A 19,133-nucleotide genomic window follows, 5' to 3' on the forward strand; every position below is an offset into this window, starting at 1 on the left:
AAATTTTATAGCATATGCTTTTGTATCAATAATTTTTATACCCTTGTCAGAAATGATATTGATTCAATAGTATATTTTTCTCAGTGTATATATATTACGGAAAAAATTTGTGCAAGAATCATTCCTAAATTTGTTCAGGAACTGACGATATGAGAATAATTTAAGAAATCTTATTTATATTTTCTTTGAAAAATTCTAAGCAGTATTTCTATAAGAATTGTAGAGAAATTCAAGACAACTTCCTAAACTCACTACACAGAAAGTCTTGAACTTGTTTTTAGAATAAATTTTTACGTTTGAAAAAAAATTTACTCTGGGAGTCATAATAAAAATACAAGTATTTTCTTGAATGATTTTTGTATTATTCTGTAAATTTTGTAGAATTTTTCTCATATCCTCAGTTCTTGAACAAATTTAGAAATGATTCTTGAACAAAATTTTTCCGTGTACTCTAGTGCAATTTGCTCTAGAGCAAATAACCGTTACCAAATACAACTGCGCTTGCGCTACGACAACTCTCTCTCATTGGTAGAAAAAGGCGCTTTTATTTGAAATATTATTTCAAAAATTGATCACATTAGAATTTGATAAGAAAAAGTTTATTTCAAATTTAAAATTTATTTTTATATGCGGGTAGAATTTTTTTTTTTTTTTGGTAGACTTTTTATTGGATTAAAATTTATTTTCACTTTTGAACAAGTTGGTACTTTAAAGATATGAACCTTTCTTAATGGCTATTAAGTAGCCAGGAGCATCTTATCAATTTAATGGAAACTTTTATACCAAATCCACTTTGCCTTTTTTTATATATATATATACATATAATATACAATAATGCAATCCACTATATCTGAAAGATGCACTCAGGAAGAATTCTTGGGTGGTTATCAAAAAAAAAAAAAAATATATATAAGAGGTTCTAGTTCTTTAATTTATGTTTTTAACGCGCCTCAATTCTTTCACGCATTATGATTTTGACAGTGCACTCTCGTACCGGTTTTACCTGTTTTTAAATCCTTGCGACATTAACTCTTTTTCGTTACGTGTTTAATCATAAATGAAAAAAAAAAATATTTTTTCTTCCATTTGAAAATGAAAACAAAACAACATTTAATCGTTTTTCTCTTACAATAAAACTAATATTATAGATAAAAACCAGAATTATTGTCATAATCCTTTATTTTTCATTTGTGGTTTGGTAAAAAAAAAAACCAAAGATTGTTCCACATTGAAAAAAAAAATTAACATCAGACGCTTTCTATAGTAAAGCTGAGGATATATACGTTAGACATCTAACGCCCACTCGAACAGGTTTTAACCGTAAGAGATTTTTTTTTAAAACACAGTTTGTCCTTTCAAAAATTTTAGACGCTAATACTGTCTAAAATTTAAAATTTCTAAATAAAAAGAAAAGAATATATTTAAAATATACCGATGTTCCCAGTTTGAAAAATTTTAGTTTAGTAGAAAAATACTTATATGGAATAATAATAATAATAATAGTAAAAAATTTGCTTTTTTCTCACTTTTGCCTTTGACAAATTCTGAATTTCCATCAGCTGTGACATTGTGATTATCAATAAGAATCACTAGCAGAATGAACGTCAAGCCAAAAATATAAATGGTCGACGGCACTTGAAGTCCGTGTCGATTGTTGAACATGATGAGCGCTCATGCCCTCCAAGAACCCATGGGTTTTGTCGAAATTTTTTTCTCGTAACCCCTCGTAAAATTCGACTTTTCACATTTGTCGAATGAATTTCCTTTTTTTGTTGCCATTTTGCTCGATTCAACGTTTCCAATACATTTTCAGTTGTGAGAAATTCTCCTACACCTGTAAAACAAAAAATTAAATATTATTATAAAGCTTCACATATATATATAACAATTTTTTTAAAGAATAATTGATAAATTATGATTTCTATTCGCGTGTCAAAATTATTGGTAGGTACTTTTTTTATTTTATGTGTCTGCAAGAGAAAAGATGGTCAAAAAAAAAAAAAAAAAGGGCAAATGAAATAAAAGACGTGTGTGAGAGAGGGATGGAAAACAATGCTGTGAACAGCAGGTGTTGAGTTACGTCGGCTCTTCTTCTTCTTCTTCTCGAAAAAGATTTCTCTTGTTTTGTGGTCTCCGCAGGGCACTCTCGAGGTTCGCAAATTCTTCTCTGGTTCTTTCGCACTATCCGCTGTCCACAAAATCTTCCTTTTTTTTGTTTTTTTTTTTCGACTCGTAACTTGATATTAAGTATACTATATAGTGTCATTGAATTTTATTAATAAGTTTGGAATTTTTTCTAGTAGATTTTGAATCGTTGATATAATAATTTTTTAATAATTTTATGCGTAAATTTATTCATGGGAATTGACCAATAGAAACTCTTGCGGAAATTGCTAACCTAACCTTACCATTTCTAACCTAACTATTAAGGGATTCCTAACCTAACTATTCCTAACTTAAGTTAAGTTAGGAATAGTTAGGCTAGGAATCCCTAAATAGTTAGATTGGGAATAGTTAAGTTACTTAACTATTCCTAACCTAACTATTCCTAATCTAATTATTTAAGTCCAACGCAGAATAGAAATGTAATCGGAATCGTAACCGCAAACGCAACCGGAAGAATGAGTTAGAGAAGGACAAGCAATGTACCTATCCTTCTCTAACTCATTCTTCTGGTTGCGTTTGCTATTACGATTTCGGTTACGTTTCTATTCTGCGTAGGCCTTTTAGAATTTCTAACCTAACTATTTAGGGATTTCTAACCTAACTATTTAGGATTCCTAACCTAACTATTTAGGGATTCCTAACCTAACTATTCCTAACTTAACTATTCCTAACCTAACTATTTAAGGCCTGAGCAAAATAGAAACGTAATCGGAATCGTAACCGCAAACGCAACCGGAAGAATGAGTTAGTGAAGGACAAACAATCTACCTATCCTTCTCTAACTCATTCTTCTGGTTGCGTTTGCGATTACGGTTACGTTTCTATTCTGTTTAGACCTTAACTATTTAGGGATTCCTAACCTAATTATTCCTAATTTAACTATTCCTAACCTAACTATTTAAGGCCTGAGCAGAATTGAAACGTAACCGGAGTCGTAACCGCAAATGCAACCGGCAGAATGAGTTAGTGAGGGACAATCAATCTACCTATCCTTCTCTAACTCATTCTTCTGGTTGCGTTTGCGATTACAATTCCGATTACGTTTCTATTCTGCTTAGGCCTTTAGGTTAGAAATCCCTAAATAGGTTAGAAATTTCTAACCTAACTATTTAGGGATTCCTAACCTAACTATTTCTAACTTAACTATTCCTAACCTAACTATTTAAGGCCTGAGCAAAATAGAAACGTAACCGGAATCGTAACCGCAAACGCAACCAGAATAATGAGTTAGAGAAGGACAAACAATATGTCTATCCTTCTTTAACTCATTCTTCCGGTTGCGTTTGCGATTACGATTTCGGTTACGTTTCTATTCTGCTTAGGTCTTTAGGGATTCCTAATCTAACCATACCTATAATCAATCCTAACCCAAAAGTTTTGTTCGTTTCAGGTTCTAAGCAGAATAGAAACGGAATCGTAATCGCGAACGCAATCGGAGGAATGAGTTAGAGAAGGATAGACATATTATTTGTCCTTCTCTAACTCATTATTCCGGTTGCATTTACGGTTACGATTCCGATTACGTTTCTATCATGGAGTAGTATAAGAAGACCGAACGACGTATACATTGAAAGTGGACCAAATTTTTGTAACTGCTTAGTGTCATGAAAATACGTAATGGAACACAAGCGCTCTCGTGGGAAGTATGTAAACAGTGGGAAAAATTAGATGTACGTTGAACATAACCAAAAAATACATTGCTCCTTATTTTTAAAATTTTTACAATGGCTGACTGTCCAGCTGAGTTTAACACAATCAGTGGCGCTAGGGTTCCGTTACGTAAAGCAGTTACCAAAATTTGATCTACTTTTAACGCAGATTTAACATGGTTGTTCGGTCTCCTTATACTACACTCCATGGTTTCTATTCTGCGTTGGCCTTTATACATTCATAACTAGTAAATATTTTATTTAGAAATAAATTATCAATCTTAATTTTTAATAATATTTATGGGTTTGAAAATTACAGTTGATCTTAATTGTGTTACAGGCAGTTGCTGTTTATCGGCATTAATTACGGGATCATATGTACAAGGGCCGTGACAACAATCAGGATTCAAAATGGGTAAGTCCTATTATTTTTCCATCTAATTCGTTGCATAATTACTATAAAATAATCTTTTTTTTTCTACTATATCTTAACCGTTAATTTCGAAACAAAATTTGTATCATCAGAGTACATGGCGATCAATTAGTATATAAATAAAAATCGATTCGTCAAAAAATTTGTCCAAATTGCGTAACGGTCGTCACACGAACCGGTTTCTTTTGGAATTTCGTTCCGCATGACGCCATTATGTGGCGCCACTTTTAATTGAAGAATTAAAAATTGATATTACAATACGAATTAAAGAAAATATTTTTTTCCGATTAAAAGATTTTTTTTGTGGTGATAATTTTCTTCTTCTTTTTTTTCCAAATTTGGGATAATTTAAATAATTTAAAAGACAATAAGATTTTTTGTCTTTGTCGCGCAAAGAAACGAGGAATTTCCTATATGGGATTTTGCGAAGAAAGAGAATTGTGGATGGGACTACAAAGTGCCATGAATACCAAGAGAAACTTTGCAAAAATAATAATAAAAAAAAAAAAAAATGTACGAGGACATCGGTTGTATTTATCGACACGATTCTGCGGGCAGAGGCCATTTTTGTTCTCCTTTTTCTGGTCCTCCTTCGCCTTTTCACGAGACTACTCCCAAGTAGTTTGTAGTGTGTATATATATAAGCGGCGTCTTTTGAGTCCCCCCCAAAACAAAAAAGTTGGAGACACGGCGGTCCTTCGTGTTAACTGCACTCCCTTATACATTCATATCCTTGTTTAACATTGTTTCCTTAAAACAACACCAATTCACCTTTTCTTTTTTTTCGATTTTTAAAATAAATGAAGAAAATTTTTTGGGGAAAATAAGAGGAAATTTTTTTTTTGAGAATGAACGAAGAGATCGAAGGGGAAATAATAATAAACGGAGACAAGTCAGACGGGTTAACGGTGAAACAGTACGTGATGGGAGATCATTATTCCCAATTTGGAGAGTGGTTCTTGTCATTTGAAAAGGAAAAGGTTCGCGGATGTAGAACACGAGGGTAAAATTTTAGTCTTAACTCACTTTTCTAAAGTACTGGATTCTTTTTGGAATCCATCTCTAAATTTTGGAATCAAACTGCGAAAATTCGAAATACTTTTTTTTTGCCAAGAAAACCAAAAGAGATTTTGCATTGTTCCACTGATCATCTTAGTACTTCCAATCCTCTTTGGAATTTGAGAGAGCCTCGGAACAATTTATCCTCGAGGTCAGCGTTTTTTTTATATATATAGTGTCTTGAAATCGTGAGGACTTGTATTTCGCATAGAACTCCAACTATTGGTATGGGTATATATAATCTGGCCTCGGTAACCTTTCGAAATACCTCGTCGATCAAACGTTGTGTTCCAAGTTTCCTAAATGCTCGCGCTCCAGAATTCTTCAAATATAAAACTCGATCCAAGAATTCGGTTCCGATTACATTTTTTTTTTTTATCTTTTCAGTTCAGTTCCATAAAACAAAAGGAATTTTAAAATAACAAAATTCTACCTAAAGAATTTAAAATGTTACACTGTAAAACATTTACACTGTTCTTACACTGTTACGAAAATTACCTCCATGAAGTTGGCGTCGACAATTGTTTTTCACAAAGATCCAAAAATGTTAAATTAATTTTAAACAGATTTTGGGTTCAAATAGAGAAAATACTTTTTAAGAATGACCCAAAATCTATTTAAAAATAATTTTGATATTTTTGGTGTGAAAAAAAAATTTCAACCTCCTTCATGTGAAGGTCCAAAATTTAATACCAACTTTAAGGTACTAAATTGTCATTTGGTTCTATTTTGATAAGTAAAATTAATACTTTCGTTTCAAAAGTGCGATTTTTCCTTTATGAGAAATGAACTTTTAGTAAAGGTTTGAGAAAGTTAGTTTTCAATAAAGGCACTTTCGTGAAGAGCATCTTGCATGATATTGCATAATATGTGAAACGTTAAAGGTTAAAATGGAATAAAGAAAAGTTGACAGGCGTTGAAAGAATATTTAACAAAAGGAAATAATAGTTTAAAGCAAATTTTTCCAAAAAAAAGCCTCGAGTTTTATTTTGTTGATGGTCCTCTGATTTGAAAATTTAACGGCAGAAACTATATAGAATTATTTTAGAATTTCAAAAATTATAGCGATGTTATCGATCGTGGCACGTGAACTGGATCGTGCTGAATAAATACATGATTCGAAATCTCTTCGAAATTTTATATATGTATATATATACACAATCTTGATTGGGACATAGGAATAATTTTTTTTCCTCGAAAAAATCGATTTTTGTTTAAAAAAAAAAAACACATTTCGATTAATTTTTACTATCTAAAATCATCGTTTATAATTTTTAGATTCAATTCATTTTTAGAAACCGAAGATTTTGCAAAAGTCATTAATCAAAAAAAAAAGCAAACAATAGACTGTATTCATTATATATGCGAATTCACAATTGCAGAATGACTAAACATTTTTGAATAATAGTCTATACCACGAATTTAAAATTTAACCGCTTTATTGTGAATGTTAAATTGTTATAAAATAGTTCGTTAGCGAAATACAAAAAAAATAATAATAATAATAATTGGTTAATTTACATTCGAATTATATTTAATCAGGTGAAAAATCGAAAATTAAAGCAGTGAATGGTAAAATTAAGTAAATAAAATTTATTATTAAATTCATTTAAATGAATAATTTTAAATTGAAAACTAAATAATTTAATGTTATTTAATTTAATTATAAAAATTTAATAATAAAATAATAATATAATAATTAATTAATAATTATATTAAATCATTAATTGAAAAACTTAAAATTCCCTCTAAATAATATTTCATAGCAATGACGATCGGAATATTGGCTAACTTTATTAGATACATTATAACCAAAATGTCATTCTCGCCAAGAGAGGTTTGGTTAAATTTTGAACAAAATTTGAAATTTCATTCAAAATTCTATTAAATGTAATGTATTGAAATTAAATAAAAGTCATCAAATTTTTTTCATTCTTTTTTTCACAAGGATTGTAACCTCACAAAAATCTTTATGTATTCATCAGAATGAATAATTTAAAAAATATTTTTGGTTTACATGTTTCACGAAACGTTTGTTCCAGTGAGTAAAATAATAAAAAATTAATTACTATTTTCTTTAATTATTATTATTACAAAATTATTGTAATTTTCTAAATTAATATTAAATAAATGACTTATTTAAAATAATTCCCAATGAAAATAATCTTTCATAGAATCAACTCAAGGCATACATAGGGGGGAGAATATTTTAAAGAACAAATATTTTAGATCAAAATCACTTAAAAATGTTAAGTCAGATCCATTTTTAAAATCGACAAATGTAAATAAAGGAAAATTTGAAAATAATTTAAATAAAACAAAAACCATATACGGTGGTACAAAAAAAAGATCGTCATTGGAAAAAAGTAATTCACTCGATAGTCTTTATCATATTAATAATGGATACAGTGGAAATCATGAATTTAAAAATTCTTTATGCAACAATAATGAGAAAAATATGAAAAAATCATCATCAAATGAAATAAAAAATTCAAAACAAAATTTTTTAAATCAAGAAGCACGATCTTATGCAAAACTTATTGCAAATTATAGTCGAGCAATGGAAAATGATTCAATTTATACAAAATCATTTGATCAAAATTATGGAAGATCATGTGCATCAATAACAGATTCTCAATTTAATTCATTTGTTCCTCCATTTTCTAAAATGAAAAAAAAAGAAATTAAAAATGGTTCAATTTTAAATAGAAGAAATTCATCATTATCATCACCAAAATATCGTCATGATATTTATAATAAAAATGAAAATCGAAATTCATTTTATAGTACAGATTCGGGTACATATAAAGAGATTGTGAAAATTGATAATATAATTGTGACGAAAAATACAAAATCAAATCAAAAGGAAAATATTGTTGAAAGTGATTTTAAATTAGATGTTAAGGATGTCCTTGACAGTTGCACTGCACGTGCTGATTGGTTAGATAAGGTTATAAAGGCACACAAGGAACTCAAAATGAAAAATATGATTCAAAATAATAATTACATTTCTAAAGCACCGGAGGCGAAATTAACTGCTATTAGTAAAATGGAGCAAGCAAGCAAAGTAGGTTTTTGGTAAAAAAAAAATTATTTTCTTTAAAAATTTTCATTTTTATCTCTCCCTTTTTTTTAGTCGGATGGCAATAATTCAAAACCAGTTCCATTACTGAATGTTATTGACGCCGAATGTCCTATGGAATCATCATTTAAACCAGTTATCGACTCTTATGCATCTGAGATAAAATCAAATGTAGATCGAGAAAATCCCACACAATTTATAAAATTAAAGAAAAATACATCTAATGATCAAAATTCGAAAATTATTGACAAAATGCCAAATGAAATTAGCCAAACAAAGAAAACAGAAATAAGAGAAAATTCTCAAAAAGGTGACAATTTTAATAAATCCAATTCATCGAATTCTGACAACACTAAAGACACAACAAATCCCCCTCGAAATTGCATTAATTTTCAAATAAATGGTCAAACATCGTCTGATTTTGTCAAAAATAAATCATCAATAAAAATTTTAAATTCATTGGAAAAAATTGAAATTCGTATACCAATTAATAATCTATTTTATGATGATAAAAATGACAATTTGAAATTAAAAAAATCCACATTAAATCTTCAGATATTGGCAAAAATTGAAACATCCGAAAATAATGATAACGTGAAAAATGAAACAGATTTGAATGTAAAATTAATTGATACATCGTTAAAAAAAGTATCAAAAGAAATTAATAACAAGGAATCTGCCAAGGAATCATTAGTTAAAATTAATGATAATTTAGCTAAGGAAATTAGTAATAAAAATAATGAAAAAATTAGAAAACGAACAATAATTTCGCGAGTGATAGACAAAGAATTGGAAAAACATGTGAAAAAAATTACCACATCACCATCATTGACAACAACAACTGAGACGAAGAAAAATTTCTCTAACATGGAAGCAGTGAAGCCTGAAACAATAAAACTGAACCAAGAGCCATGGACAATTGACAAGGTGACAAAGACGATGGACATGGTGATTGATCAAAAGAAGCTAAACGAGATTGACAAAAAAATTTTAGCCCCCACAACATCAGGTACGTTGAAATCTAAATTGAAAAATCCAATCGAAGAAGAAGAAGTGGCGTCGAAAAAAATAAATGAAAAATACACCGTAACTAAAGTATCTCCTGGACCTTTGAAAATTCATCACACTGCAAAATCTCATACAACAGATAAAAAGCAAAGAACGATCAACATTGATACAAAAGATCGAATTGACAATAAAATCATTGCAAAAAAAGAGATTCTTAAAAAGAGGAACGAAATAAAAAAAGACATAGTCCCCAAGGAATTGAAACCATTGGAGAAGAAAAAAGATGGAACATTAATCGATTATGGTTTAAATGTTGTGACAAGAAAAAATAAGGATCAGCCAATTAAGGCGACAATTAAGGAAATTTTAACTGTTAAAGAGAAGAAAATAAATTCTTCAATTGATCAATTAAAAACACCATATCAATTGAAAAAAACCGAAATATTCAATCATCAAAAATTAGAATCAAATCAAATTTTATCGGTCGCAACTTCTGAATTATCCACACCATCCCACGAGGATTTAAATGAAGCAAAATTCATCGATTTCAAAATGGTACTTAAACTTCAAGATTTTGATGAAAATCACATTTTTTCTGGAACATCATCAAAGGTTTATATAGTTAATTACAAAAATACAATAAATTTGAGTTAAAATTTTTGAAATTTGTTTTTTGTATATACAGAAAACAGGCGTTTTAAAATCGTTGAAAAAGGACATAATCGTGAAACCCAATAATAAAGGATCAAAGACCACGGATTCATCATTATCGTCAATGATAAATGATAAAAGAGACATTACCGTGAAAATTGATGATTGCTCGCAAAATCATCAGTCGGCGTGTAAAATAAATTCAATGAGAAAAAATACAGTGAAATTTTCCAAGACGAATGAAAATAATGGAACACGAAGTGCCGGACATGTTGAGAGAATAAAAAAAATTCCATCAACAATGAATAAATTGTCATATAGAGAAAAGACGAATACCATTAAAAGTGCATCATTATTGAAGGATCGATTACAACGTTCGGAAAAGGAAATTTTATATTCAAATTGGCTTCAAAATTACAATAATAAGGTAAAAATTTCCGAATTACATCATTAATGTATTGTCTTTTAAGGTACGTTTACAATACAAAGCACTGTTGGTTCTTTATGTATTTTTTTGCATTGTAGACAAGATTTTTAAGGTACGTTTACAATACGATGTACGATTGGTTAATACATTTTAATATGTATTCTTCGCATTGTTGACAGACCTTAAAGTATGTATTTCATAGGAAAAATACCAATGTTCCATTTAACCAAAAAATTCACCATTTTTCATAATTCTCATTCAACTATTTGCTCTAGTAAAAATTAAAAGTTACTAAATTTTAACTGAAATGTCACTAGAGCAGGGTGCGGTAGTTGACGAATGGGAATTTTTGTTATTCGAGGAACATTGATATCTTTTCTATCGTGATTCTTAAGGTCCATTTACAATACAAAGGAGGATTTGTTGATTCGGATATAGTTCCGAATAGCACATACCTCCGATTTCAATAAAACTTAGTATCCCTACGTAATTTGGTGCGCTGATTACCAAAATCATAGTGAAAATTGGCGGAAATTTAATTATCATGGTAAAAACCATAAAAAACACCATAAAATCATGGTTTTTTTCGATTATCTCGTAAAAAACAAAAAACTTCGAAAAAAGTTTTAGACGAAAGTTGTAGATCTCTAAAAAACACACATTTCATGTTTTATGCATTTTTTACCAAAAGTCATTATTTTTCGAGAAAAACGCAAAATAGTAAACACGGCCTTCGGCCGCGTAAGGTACTGCTCGCTTCTCTTTTTAAGAAATCTTGGCGAGAGGGGGTGGATGTGTCCGAAAGTAATTTGCAGAAATTGTGGGGTGGAGTCTACAGCAGCGGTAAACGCAAAATAGTAAACACGGCCTTCGGCCGCGTAAGGTACTGCTCGCTTTTCTTTTTAAAAAAACCTTGGCGAGAGGGGGTGGATATGGCCGAAAGTATTTTGCGGAATTCGTTGGATCCTGAGTAATGGTGAATATGATAATTTCTGCAAATTACTTTCGGACACATCCACCCCCTCTCGCCAAGATTTCTTAAAAAGAGAAGCGAGCAGTACCTTACGCGGCCGAAGGCCGTGTTTACTATTTTGCGTTTTTCTCGAAAAATAATGACTTTTGGTAAAAAATGCATAAAACATGAAATGTGTGTTTTTTAGAGATCTACAACTTTCGTCTAAAACTTTTTTCGAAGTTTTTTGTTTTTTACGAGATAATCGAAAAAAACCATGATTTTATGGTGTTTTTTATGGTTTTTACCATGATAATTAAATTTCCGCCAATTTTCACTATGATTTTCGTAATCAGCGCACCAAATTACGTAGGGATACCAAGTTTTATCGAAATCAGAGGTATGTGCTATTCGGAACTGCACCCGTTGATTCACTGTTATTAATTCTGTGGGGGCGCATGATTATCCCATAAAAATTAAATTAAAATTTCCATTTTAAAAATTTTTATTAGATATAATTATTTTTTAGACGAATTTTTATTTTTCCAATTAACATTTGACAGAATTACTTTTTAAACAAATTTTAATTTAACATAATTCTTATATATCGAAATTTTATTTGGCAGAATTCTTAAAACGCCGAATTTTCATTTGTCCGAAATTGCAAATGGCCGAATAAACAATTGATTTTGGCGCGATTTTTAAAATTACTAAATCACAATTTTTGTGGATAATTTTTGATTGGTTGATTTTAAAAATCGCGCCAAAAACCTTTCTGTCAATTATGTTTGTTCGGCCATTTGCAATTTCGGATAAATGAAAATTCGTCGTTTTAAGAATTCTGCGAAATAAAATTTCGTTGTCTAAGAATTCTGTTAATTAAAAATTCTTTAAAAAAAAAAGAAATTCTGACAAATGTTAATTTGAAAAATGAAAATTCGTGTAAAAAATAATTCTATGTAATGAAATTGTTGAAAATTCTCACTAATTATTTTTTATGGTATAATCATGCACCCCATTCTGTGTCATTGTAGATAGACCTTAAAGTACCTCGTCAGTTTTGAATAAACGTCCGACAATTACAAATGCATTCAGAAAAAATACAGAAAATTTGTATAAAATTGTAATAAAAGGAAATTTTATAATTATGAAATAATAATTTCAATTGAAAATTTAAATAATAATAATAATAATAATAATAATAGCATTGAATAAGACTAAAAAATAGAAAAAAAAAGTAAATAAAATATTTTTTTTTCTTTTTCTTCTGCAAAATTATTACCAAGTGTGAAAGTAAGCGCAAGGATATTTCCAGCATATAGTGAATAAATGGTCCGGTTTATTAGACATACTACTGCGTTTGCTGTGAGTTTTATTGGTCATGAAACTCATGAAGATTGGGTAATTAAAATTCTCATTAAAGCCACTAGAGCGGCATCTTGAAACGAATTGCAGACAATGGGAGCTTGAACGAGGTCGTGAGCCCACCAGAAGGGATAGTGAATATAGTCTTTTGCCGCGAGAGAGAGAGAGAGTAGCAAGAAGGGCACGAGTGCTTCGATATATAGCCAACTGACCATAAAGAATCAAGAAAAGACCCAAGAGCCGCGGCGTCGTATCTCTCGCTTTCAATCAGAAAAAAAAAGTCCCTCAAACGATAAAAGCCCCAACGAGAAGAGTGCAATATTAACTTTTATCTGATCATATATATATATATATATATAATTTTTTCTGTACCCTCTTTTAAGAAAACTCGAAAAGAAAATATTACTGCGAATAAAAAAATATTTATTTTCTCAGCCGCAGATCTAAGAATTTATATCTCGAATGATGAATGATGATCTTGCAAGGTTGCGGTAGTGTCCCGCTGGGGTTAATTTTTTGGTAAATCCCAAAATACAGGTAGAAAAATTCTCCATCTATTAATATTGATCCTCCTTCTCTCTATATATGGAATATCTCTCTCTCTCTCTCTAAAAAAAAGGTTCGGGAAAAATTAGTATATTCAAAGGCAGGAATTTTGTGAAAAAAAAAGAACCACAAAAGTCAAAACAATGAATTTAATTGTGAGAAAGAAAAAAAAAATCTTCCCAGAACTATACATCAAATATAATATTTTACGAGTAGATCGTAAAAAAAAAATTGACACAATCCCAAGAGGCGGTTTCTTTAATTAATATTTCTGATGAATTTTCTTTTTGAACGTGGAAAAGAATTTATTTCACATATCTGTCTTTATTTAAAAAAAAAAGATTTAATTTTTTTTGACTTTCTAACCTTAAAATTATAACGTATTTAAGGTCATCCTTTAAGGAGTAAGAGCAAAATGATGGAAGCGAGTAAAGTATAGAATATACGAGTTTTCGTCGACCCGGATCTAGCGTATTCGCGACACGTATATTCACCTGTACTTGTGTGTATAGAACGTTGTATGTGTGTATAGCCATATTTATATATATATATATATAGAATCGGTCCCTATGTATATGGTATTGTATATTTATAGCCGAGATTCTGGTCCCACTTTGCAAGGACGACCAGGCGCCCCTTCTCTCTCTCTCTTTTGATTCGACGTGCATCCGATCATCCTTTGTTTGTTTTAATTATGTTCGCGTCGCACGCCATTTGGACGTTAATAATTTTTATATTAATTTTTTTTTGTATGCATCTCATCGTATTTCGATTAATTTAGCTACTGAATTACACGCTATTCACGTATATATATATATATCGTGCATTGTAGACGGACCTTTATATATTTTTACATTGCAGAAAGCCCTTAACGTACGTCTACATTGTAGACACGCCCTTAATTTCGGGATATTTACTTTGTAGATTGACCTTAACATAGGTATGTTTAAGGCAGACCTTTATTTATATTTACATTGTAGACAGACCTTTATTTATATTAACATTGTAGACGGACCTTTATATAAGGTATGTTTACATTGCAGAAAGACCTTAATGTACGTTTACATTGAAGATACGCCCTTAATTTATAGATATATTAACATTGTAGACTGACTTTAACATAGGTTTGTTTACATTGTAGACAGACCTTAAAATTTAGGTATGTTTACATTGTAGACAGACCTTAAAATTTAGGTATGTTTACATTGTAGACAGACCTTAAAATTTAGGTATGTTTACATTGTAGACAGACGTTAATAGAAGGTGCATTTACAATGCAAAGCTATAGTAACGCAATCAATCATTAATCGAAAATAGATCAGCGTTGTATTGTAGACTGACCCTTTAAAGTGTGTATACTTAACGTTGGTACACAAATAACGAATGTTAATCTTCTTTAAGGAAAATGAAGGCTAAAATATAACCTCAAAATTAAAAAATAATTTTTAACACAAACAAAATTTTAATAAAAACACAGAAAAAACGCTGGGTAAATTTTGTTGCGGGTAATTTTAACCAATGCTAATTCACATAGACGGTGGCGCCCTCAACTATAGGATAAAATTTGTTGCAGTTAATTTTTATACCGATTTTGGGGTAAAAATTCTACTTTTTTTTCGTGTGAATTAATTTCGAATAATTTTAAAAGATCTAGTTGTAGGCTTTTATTAAAATTTTGAGGTTATGTTAGCTCTTCCTCTGAATGTGAAATTATTTTTTTTTCACTCAGGGCAGAAATTTCAGTGACTTGTAGAAAAATTGCAAATAAAAATGTTGAAATTTAGTTAAAAAAAAAAAGATCAAAGCCGCTGAAAGTTGAAGGCACGACCATGTTTAACGACTTTGTCCAGGACGGCTAATTGAGTGGGCATTGATACGTCGCTCCCCTTTAAATCGATTACTTTAAGGTGAATGTGAAGAATGCGGCCTCCCTCGCTTGTATACACATATTGTCGGTCATTTACCTTTTCTCACCAGAGTCTTTGATTCTAAGAGTTATTCGTCGTTTATTGTATATATATATATATATATACACAAGTGCACCGTCAAAGACACACAGCATCTTCAACTCGAGAGAAACAATCGGTGAAGCAAAGCGCCGATCTCAGTGAAGACGTCTTCTCTCTTTCTCTCACTCACTCATTCTCTCTCTCTCTCTCTATATATATATATATATATGTATTAGAGTAATTCCTGGATAATGGGGTAATTGCTTTGTGAATCTCTACGAAGCCGCCTTTTCAAAGACAAATCTTTTGCCCTTTTTTTATCCGATGTGTCGCGTCATGCCCTTCTTTTGTAGAGAAATAATCGACAAATACAAATATTGCTTTCGTTTTCCTATTTTTTATAATGAAAAAAAATTTTTTTAAACAAAATTTCTATTCTAGAAAAAAATTTTTTTTTTTTATCTAAAACAACGATAACTTTTCCTGGAACAGCGATATTTTTTTCTATAGAATAGCGAAAAATTTTGCTGTTTTAGTGAAATATATTTAGTGTTTTAGGTGAAAATTTTTTTACATGTACGGAAATGTTTATTATAAGTATATGTAATTTATACACCCAGAGAAATGTTTTATTTGAATCATATATACTTGAGTTAAATAAACGTATATTTGTCTTATTATTATATAGGTCCATTTATTTAGCGTAAATAAAAATTTCATTTGTCATAAATGAGATTTTTATTTGAAATCAAAAAAAATTTACTTGCAACAAATAAATATTTATTTGAAACAACTAAATATTTATTTAAAACAACTAAATATTTATTTGAAGCAACTAAATATTTATTTAAAGCAACTAAATATTTATTTGAAACAACTAAATATTTATTTAAAGCAACTAAATATTTATTTGAAGCAACTAAATATTTATTTGAAACAATTAAATATTGATTTTAGGAAACAACTAAATATTTATTTGAAATAAAAAAAAAATATTTAGTTTGCTCTGAGACAAATAATTTAACATTTCTCTGGGTGCAAGTGCAATTACTGTGGTATAGCAAAGAATGTGGAGAATGTTAGTGGTTTCAGTTTTATGAGATTTTTGATTGTGCATCAACTTATAATGAATATTTTCATTTGTGGTGAAATTTTTTTGTTTACAAAATATGTGAATGCAATTTTCGATATCGAAAAAGAAATAAAAAAAAAATTTTTTTTTTTATCAAATCTTAATATGCAATAAAAATCAATTGATGATTAGGCAAAAATGGAATTATTTCATTGTTATCGAGTTGTATTATTTTTCTTATCGCAAAATGTTTTCCGCGCATTATCAACACACCTGTGCTTTACCATTTATGTTTATAAAAAAAAAAAAAAAAAAAATCCTTATCGATTGCGATTAAGTCATATATTTCTAAAAAAAAACTAACTTCCCTTAAAATATTATTATACCTTTTTTTTCGCAACGAAAATAAATTTTCATCGTAATAATTCATGATAAAAAATTCCTTCAAGTTTAATTAATTTTAATTTGTGACTTAAAGGTCGGACATTGCACTATAATGGAATATGACGAAACTGTTATATATATATATTAAAATGATGCTTTTTTAAAAACTATAAATTATCTCGCACTCGATATGTATTTTCATTGCTGGGAAACGAGTTTTCTATGGGCATGTGAGAGAGGAGAGAGAGAGAGAAAAAAAAAAACAAGATTGCCATAAAAGTGTCGTATGCTGTAAGAACCTTTCCATATTACTTTGAAGAACAAGGCGAAAAGAGAAACTGGATTATAAAATGTAATCTATATATATACATGTGGGTTACGAATATATTTTCAGAATGAATTCAATTGGGGCGGAAAAAAAATTATTTTCTTTCTTTTTCCTAATTTTTCAATTAAAAAAAAAAAAAAAAAAAAAAAAAAAAAAAAAAAAAAAAACCTGTAAAATAGTACACTGAAAATAAATTTATTTTATTCAAATAATTACTTGACTATTATCAAATAAATATTTACTTAAATCAAATAAATAATTACTTGGACCAAATAAATATTTTCTTGAACCAAATAAATATTTTCTTGAACCAATAATAATAAATATTTACTTGAACCCAATAAATATTTTCTTGAACCAATAATAATAAATATTTACTTGAACCCAATAAATATTTTCTTGAACCAAAAATAATTATTGAATCAATTAAATAGTATATTTGTTTCAAATACAGAAATTATTGGTTCAAATACTGCGTTTGTTTTATTCAATTATTTGGTTTCAAAGGTTTCAAAAATTATTTGGTTTAAGTAAATATTTATTTGATAATAGTCAAGTAATTATTTGAATCAAATAAATTTTTTTTTTTTTCACATAATAATATTTTTCTTTCTATTAATTTCTCATATATATATATATCGGAAAAAATATTCTTAGAAGACTGCTGTATCAGCAATTGCAATTATCTCCCCTTAAATTCTTTTGATAACGTTTATATACAAAAGGAAAAGTTGCATTATAAAGTAAAAGGAATTCTGATTATATTTTTTTTTTTTTATACTGGTTTTGAAAATTAACCTTATATGATTGGAAATGGAATTTGTGACAATGCAACCAGTTTGCTGACCAGTTACGTTTTGCTTTCCTTCTTTCTCTCTCTCTCTTTGAACGTTCTAAATAACAACCGTCAGAAAGTGAATGTAAACAATCATTTTTGTTTTTTATGCCAACCAAAAAGAAGCTAAATGCAAATTTTATTTCTAATAAAAAAAAAAACGAAATTTCATAAACTCACTTTCAAAAAATGTGAAATAAAAAGTCTTCCCTCTGAATCGAAGTTTCATAATTTTTTAAAGGAGAAATTTTCCCGGCACTTTTTTTCTTCTTATACAGTGATCCCTTTTTGTAGATCACGAGGTGAATAAAAAAAAAAAAAATGCACTTTATGATTTCTTTCGCTCCATCTAAGTCGAGAGTCAGCTGACTGGGACAAGATATGATGTCACCAGATACACTGATCAACGTTATACACACGTTCGACGTGCGTTCTCCATACTCCTAAGCCATGACTCCCACTGGACCAACGCCTACATATGCACGTCACGATTGGTGCTTCCTTTCACATTTTTTTTTTTTTCAAATATTTCTTTTCTTTCTCCTATACTCTTGTGGATTTTTTTTTCCAAACGCACCCACGTAAAAATCATCATTCGCAGAAGGAAGTAATATTTATATTTTCGCGCACATTTCTCTGATGTAATATTTACGATCTACTTTCGTACTCGTTACAATGTTCGGAAATCCAATTATTATTATTATACAACTAATTTAAATAAATAGTAAATTAGTAAATAGTATTCGGAATTTTTTATCTTTTAGTATCGTGATTATTATTATTATTATTAATTACTGTTATGCAAATTTCATATAGGTTGGATCATTTTTTTAAAAATATATATATATGCTTCTTCTTTACGAAAGATAATCTCTAAATCCTATTATAAATCTTCGAGAAACTTACAACGCTTTCCATTTATTAGTACATTCAGAAAACTGGTTTTCATGCACCGGGATATAATATCGACCACATATTATTATTATTATTTTTAAATAAAAAATCAGACCAATGAAGAAGAAAATTTCACGCTCGAGAAGAATTATATTGAAATATTGAACAGTTATAATTTTACTGTATATTACAAAAGTAATTTTACATCTCTTTCTTCTAATTTACCTCTTTCACAAATATAAGAGAATTTAATAACTTAATTTTCCCGGTTCAACGGAATATCATTTTTTACGACTCTATAATTGGAATGACGCACACATTTATAGGTTTCAT

General features: G+C 29.2%; 2 protein-coding genes across 6 annotated transcripts in view; one reads left to right on the forward strand and one right to left on the reverse strand.

Moving 5' to 3' along the window:
- LOC127284173 (epidermal growth factor receptor) overlaps window positions 1-19,133 on the reverse strand; it is a 77,624-nt gene that overhangs the window by 21,019 nt on the left and 37,472 nt on the right. Inside the window, exons 1-2 of one of the 3 annotated variants that reach the window (XM_051309490.1) lie at window positions 18,087-18,103; window positions 1,527-1,834 (exon numbers count right to left, since the gene is read on the reverse strand). The exons of 1 other annotated variant lie outside the window; for it this stretch is intronic. In XM_051309490.1, coding sequence (XP_051165447.1) covers window positions 1,527-1,662 — 136 coding nt within the window. In that variant the 5' untranslated portion in view covers window positions 1,663-1,834; window positions 18,087-18,103. Of the gene's footprint in view, window positions 1-1,526; window positions 1,835-18,086; window positions 18,104-19,133 lie in introns of those variants that run through there. One more of the 3 variants, XM_051309489.1, reaches the window with a different exon arrangement.
- The window catches only part of LOC127284175 (asparagine-rich protein-like), a 77,443-nt gene that overhangs the window by 11,957 nt on the left and 46,353 nt on the right, over window positions 1-19,133 (forward strand). For 2 of the 3 annotated variants that reach the window (XR_007843440.1, XR_007843439.1), the window contains exon 4: window positions 4,156-4,230. Coding sequence is in view for 1 of the 3 variants with exons in the window: in XM_051309492.1 (XP_051165449.1) it covers window positions 7,294-7,348; window positions 7,482-8,374; window positions 8,444-10,009; window positions 10,083-10,475 (2,907 nt within the window). In the remaining 2 variants the exon portion in view is untranslated. Of the gene's footprint in view, window positions 1-4,155; window positions 4,231-7,139; window positions 7,349-7,481; window positions 8,375-8,443; window positions 10,010-10,082; window positions 10,476-19,133 lie in introns of those variants that run through there. The other variant, XM_051309492.1, reaches the window with a different exon arrangement.

The sequence above is a fragment of the Leptopilina boulardi genome, unplaced genomic scaffold (assembly GCF_019393585.1).
Source record: "Leptopilina boulardi isolate dan_hultmark-lab unplaced genomic scaffold, ZJU_Lbou_2.1 LbouV2_32, whole genome shotgun sequence".
NCBI lineage: Eukaryota > Metazoa > Arthropoda > Insecta > Hymenoptera > Figitidae > Leptopilina > Leptopilina boulardi.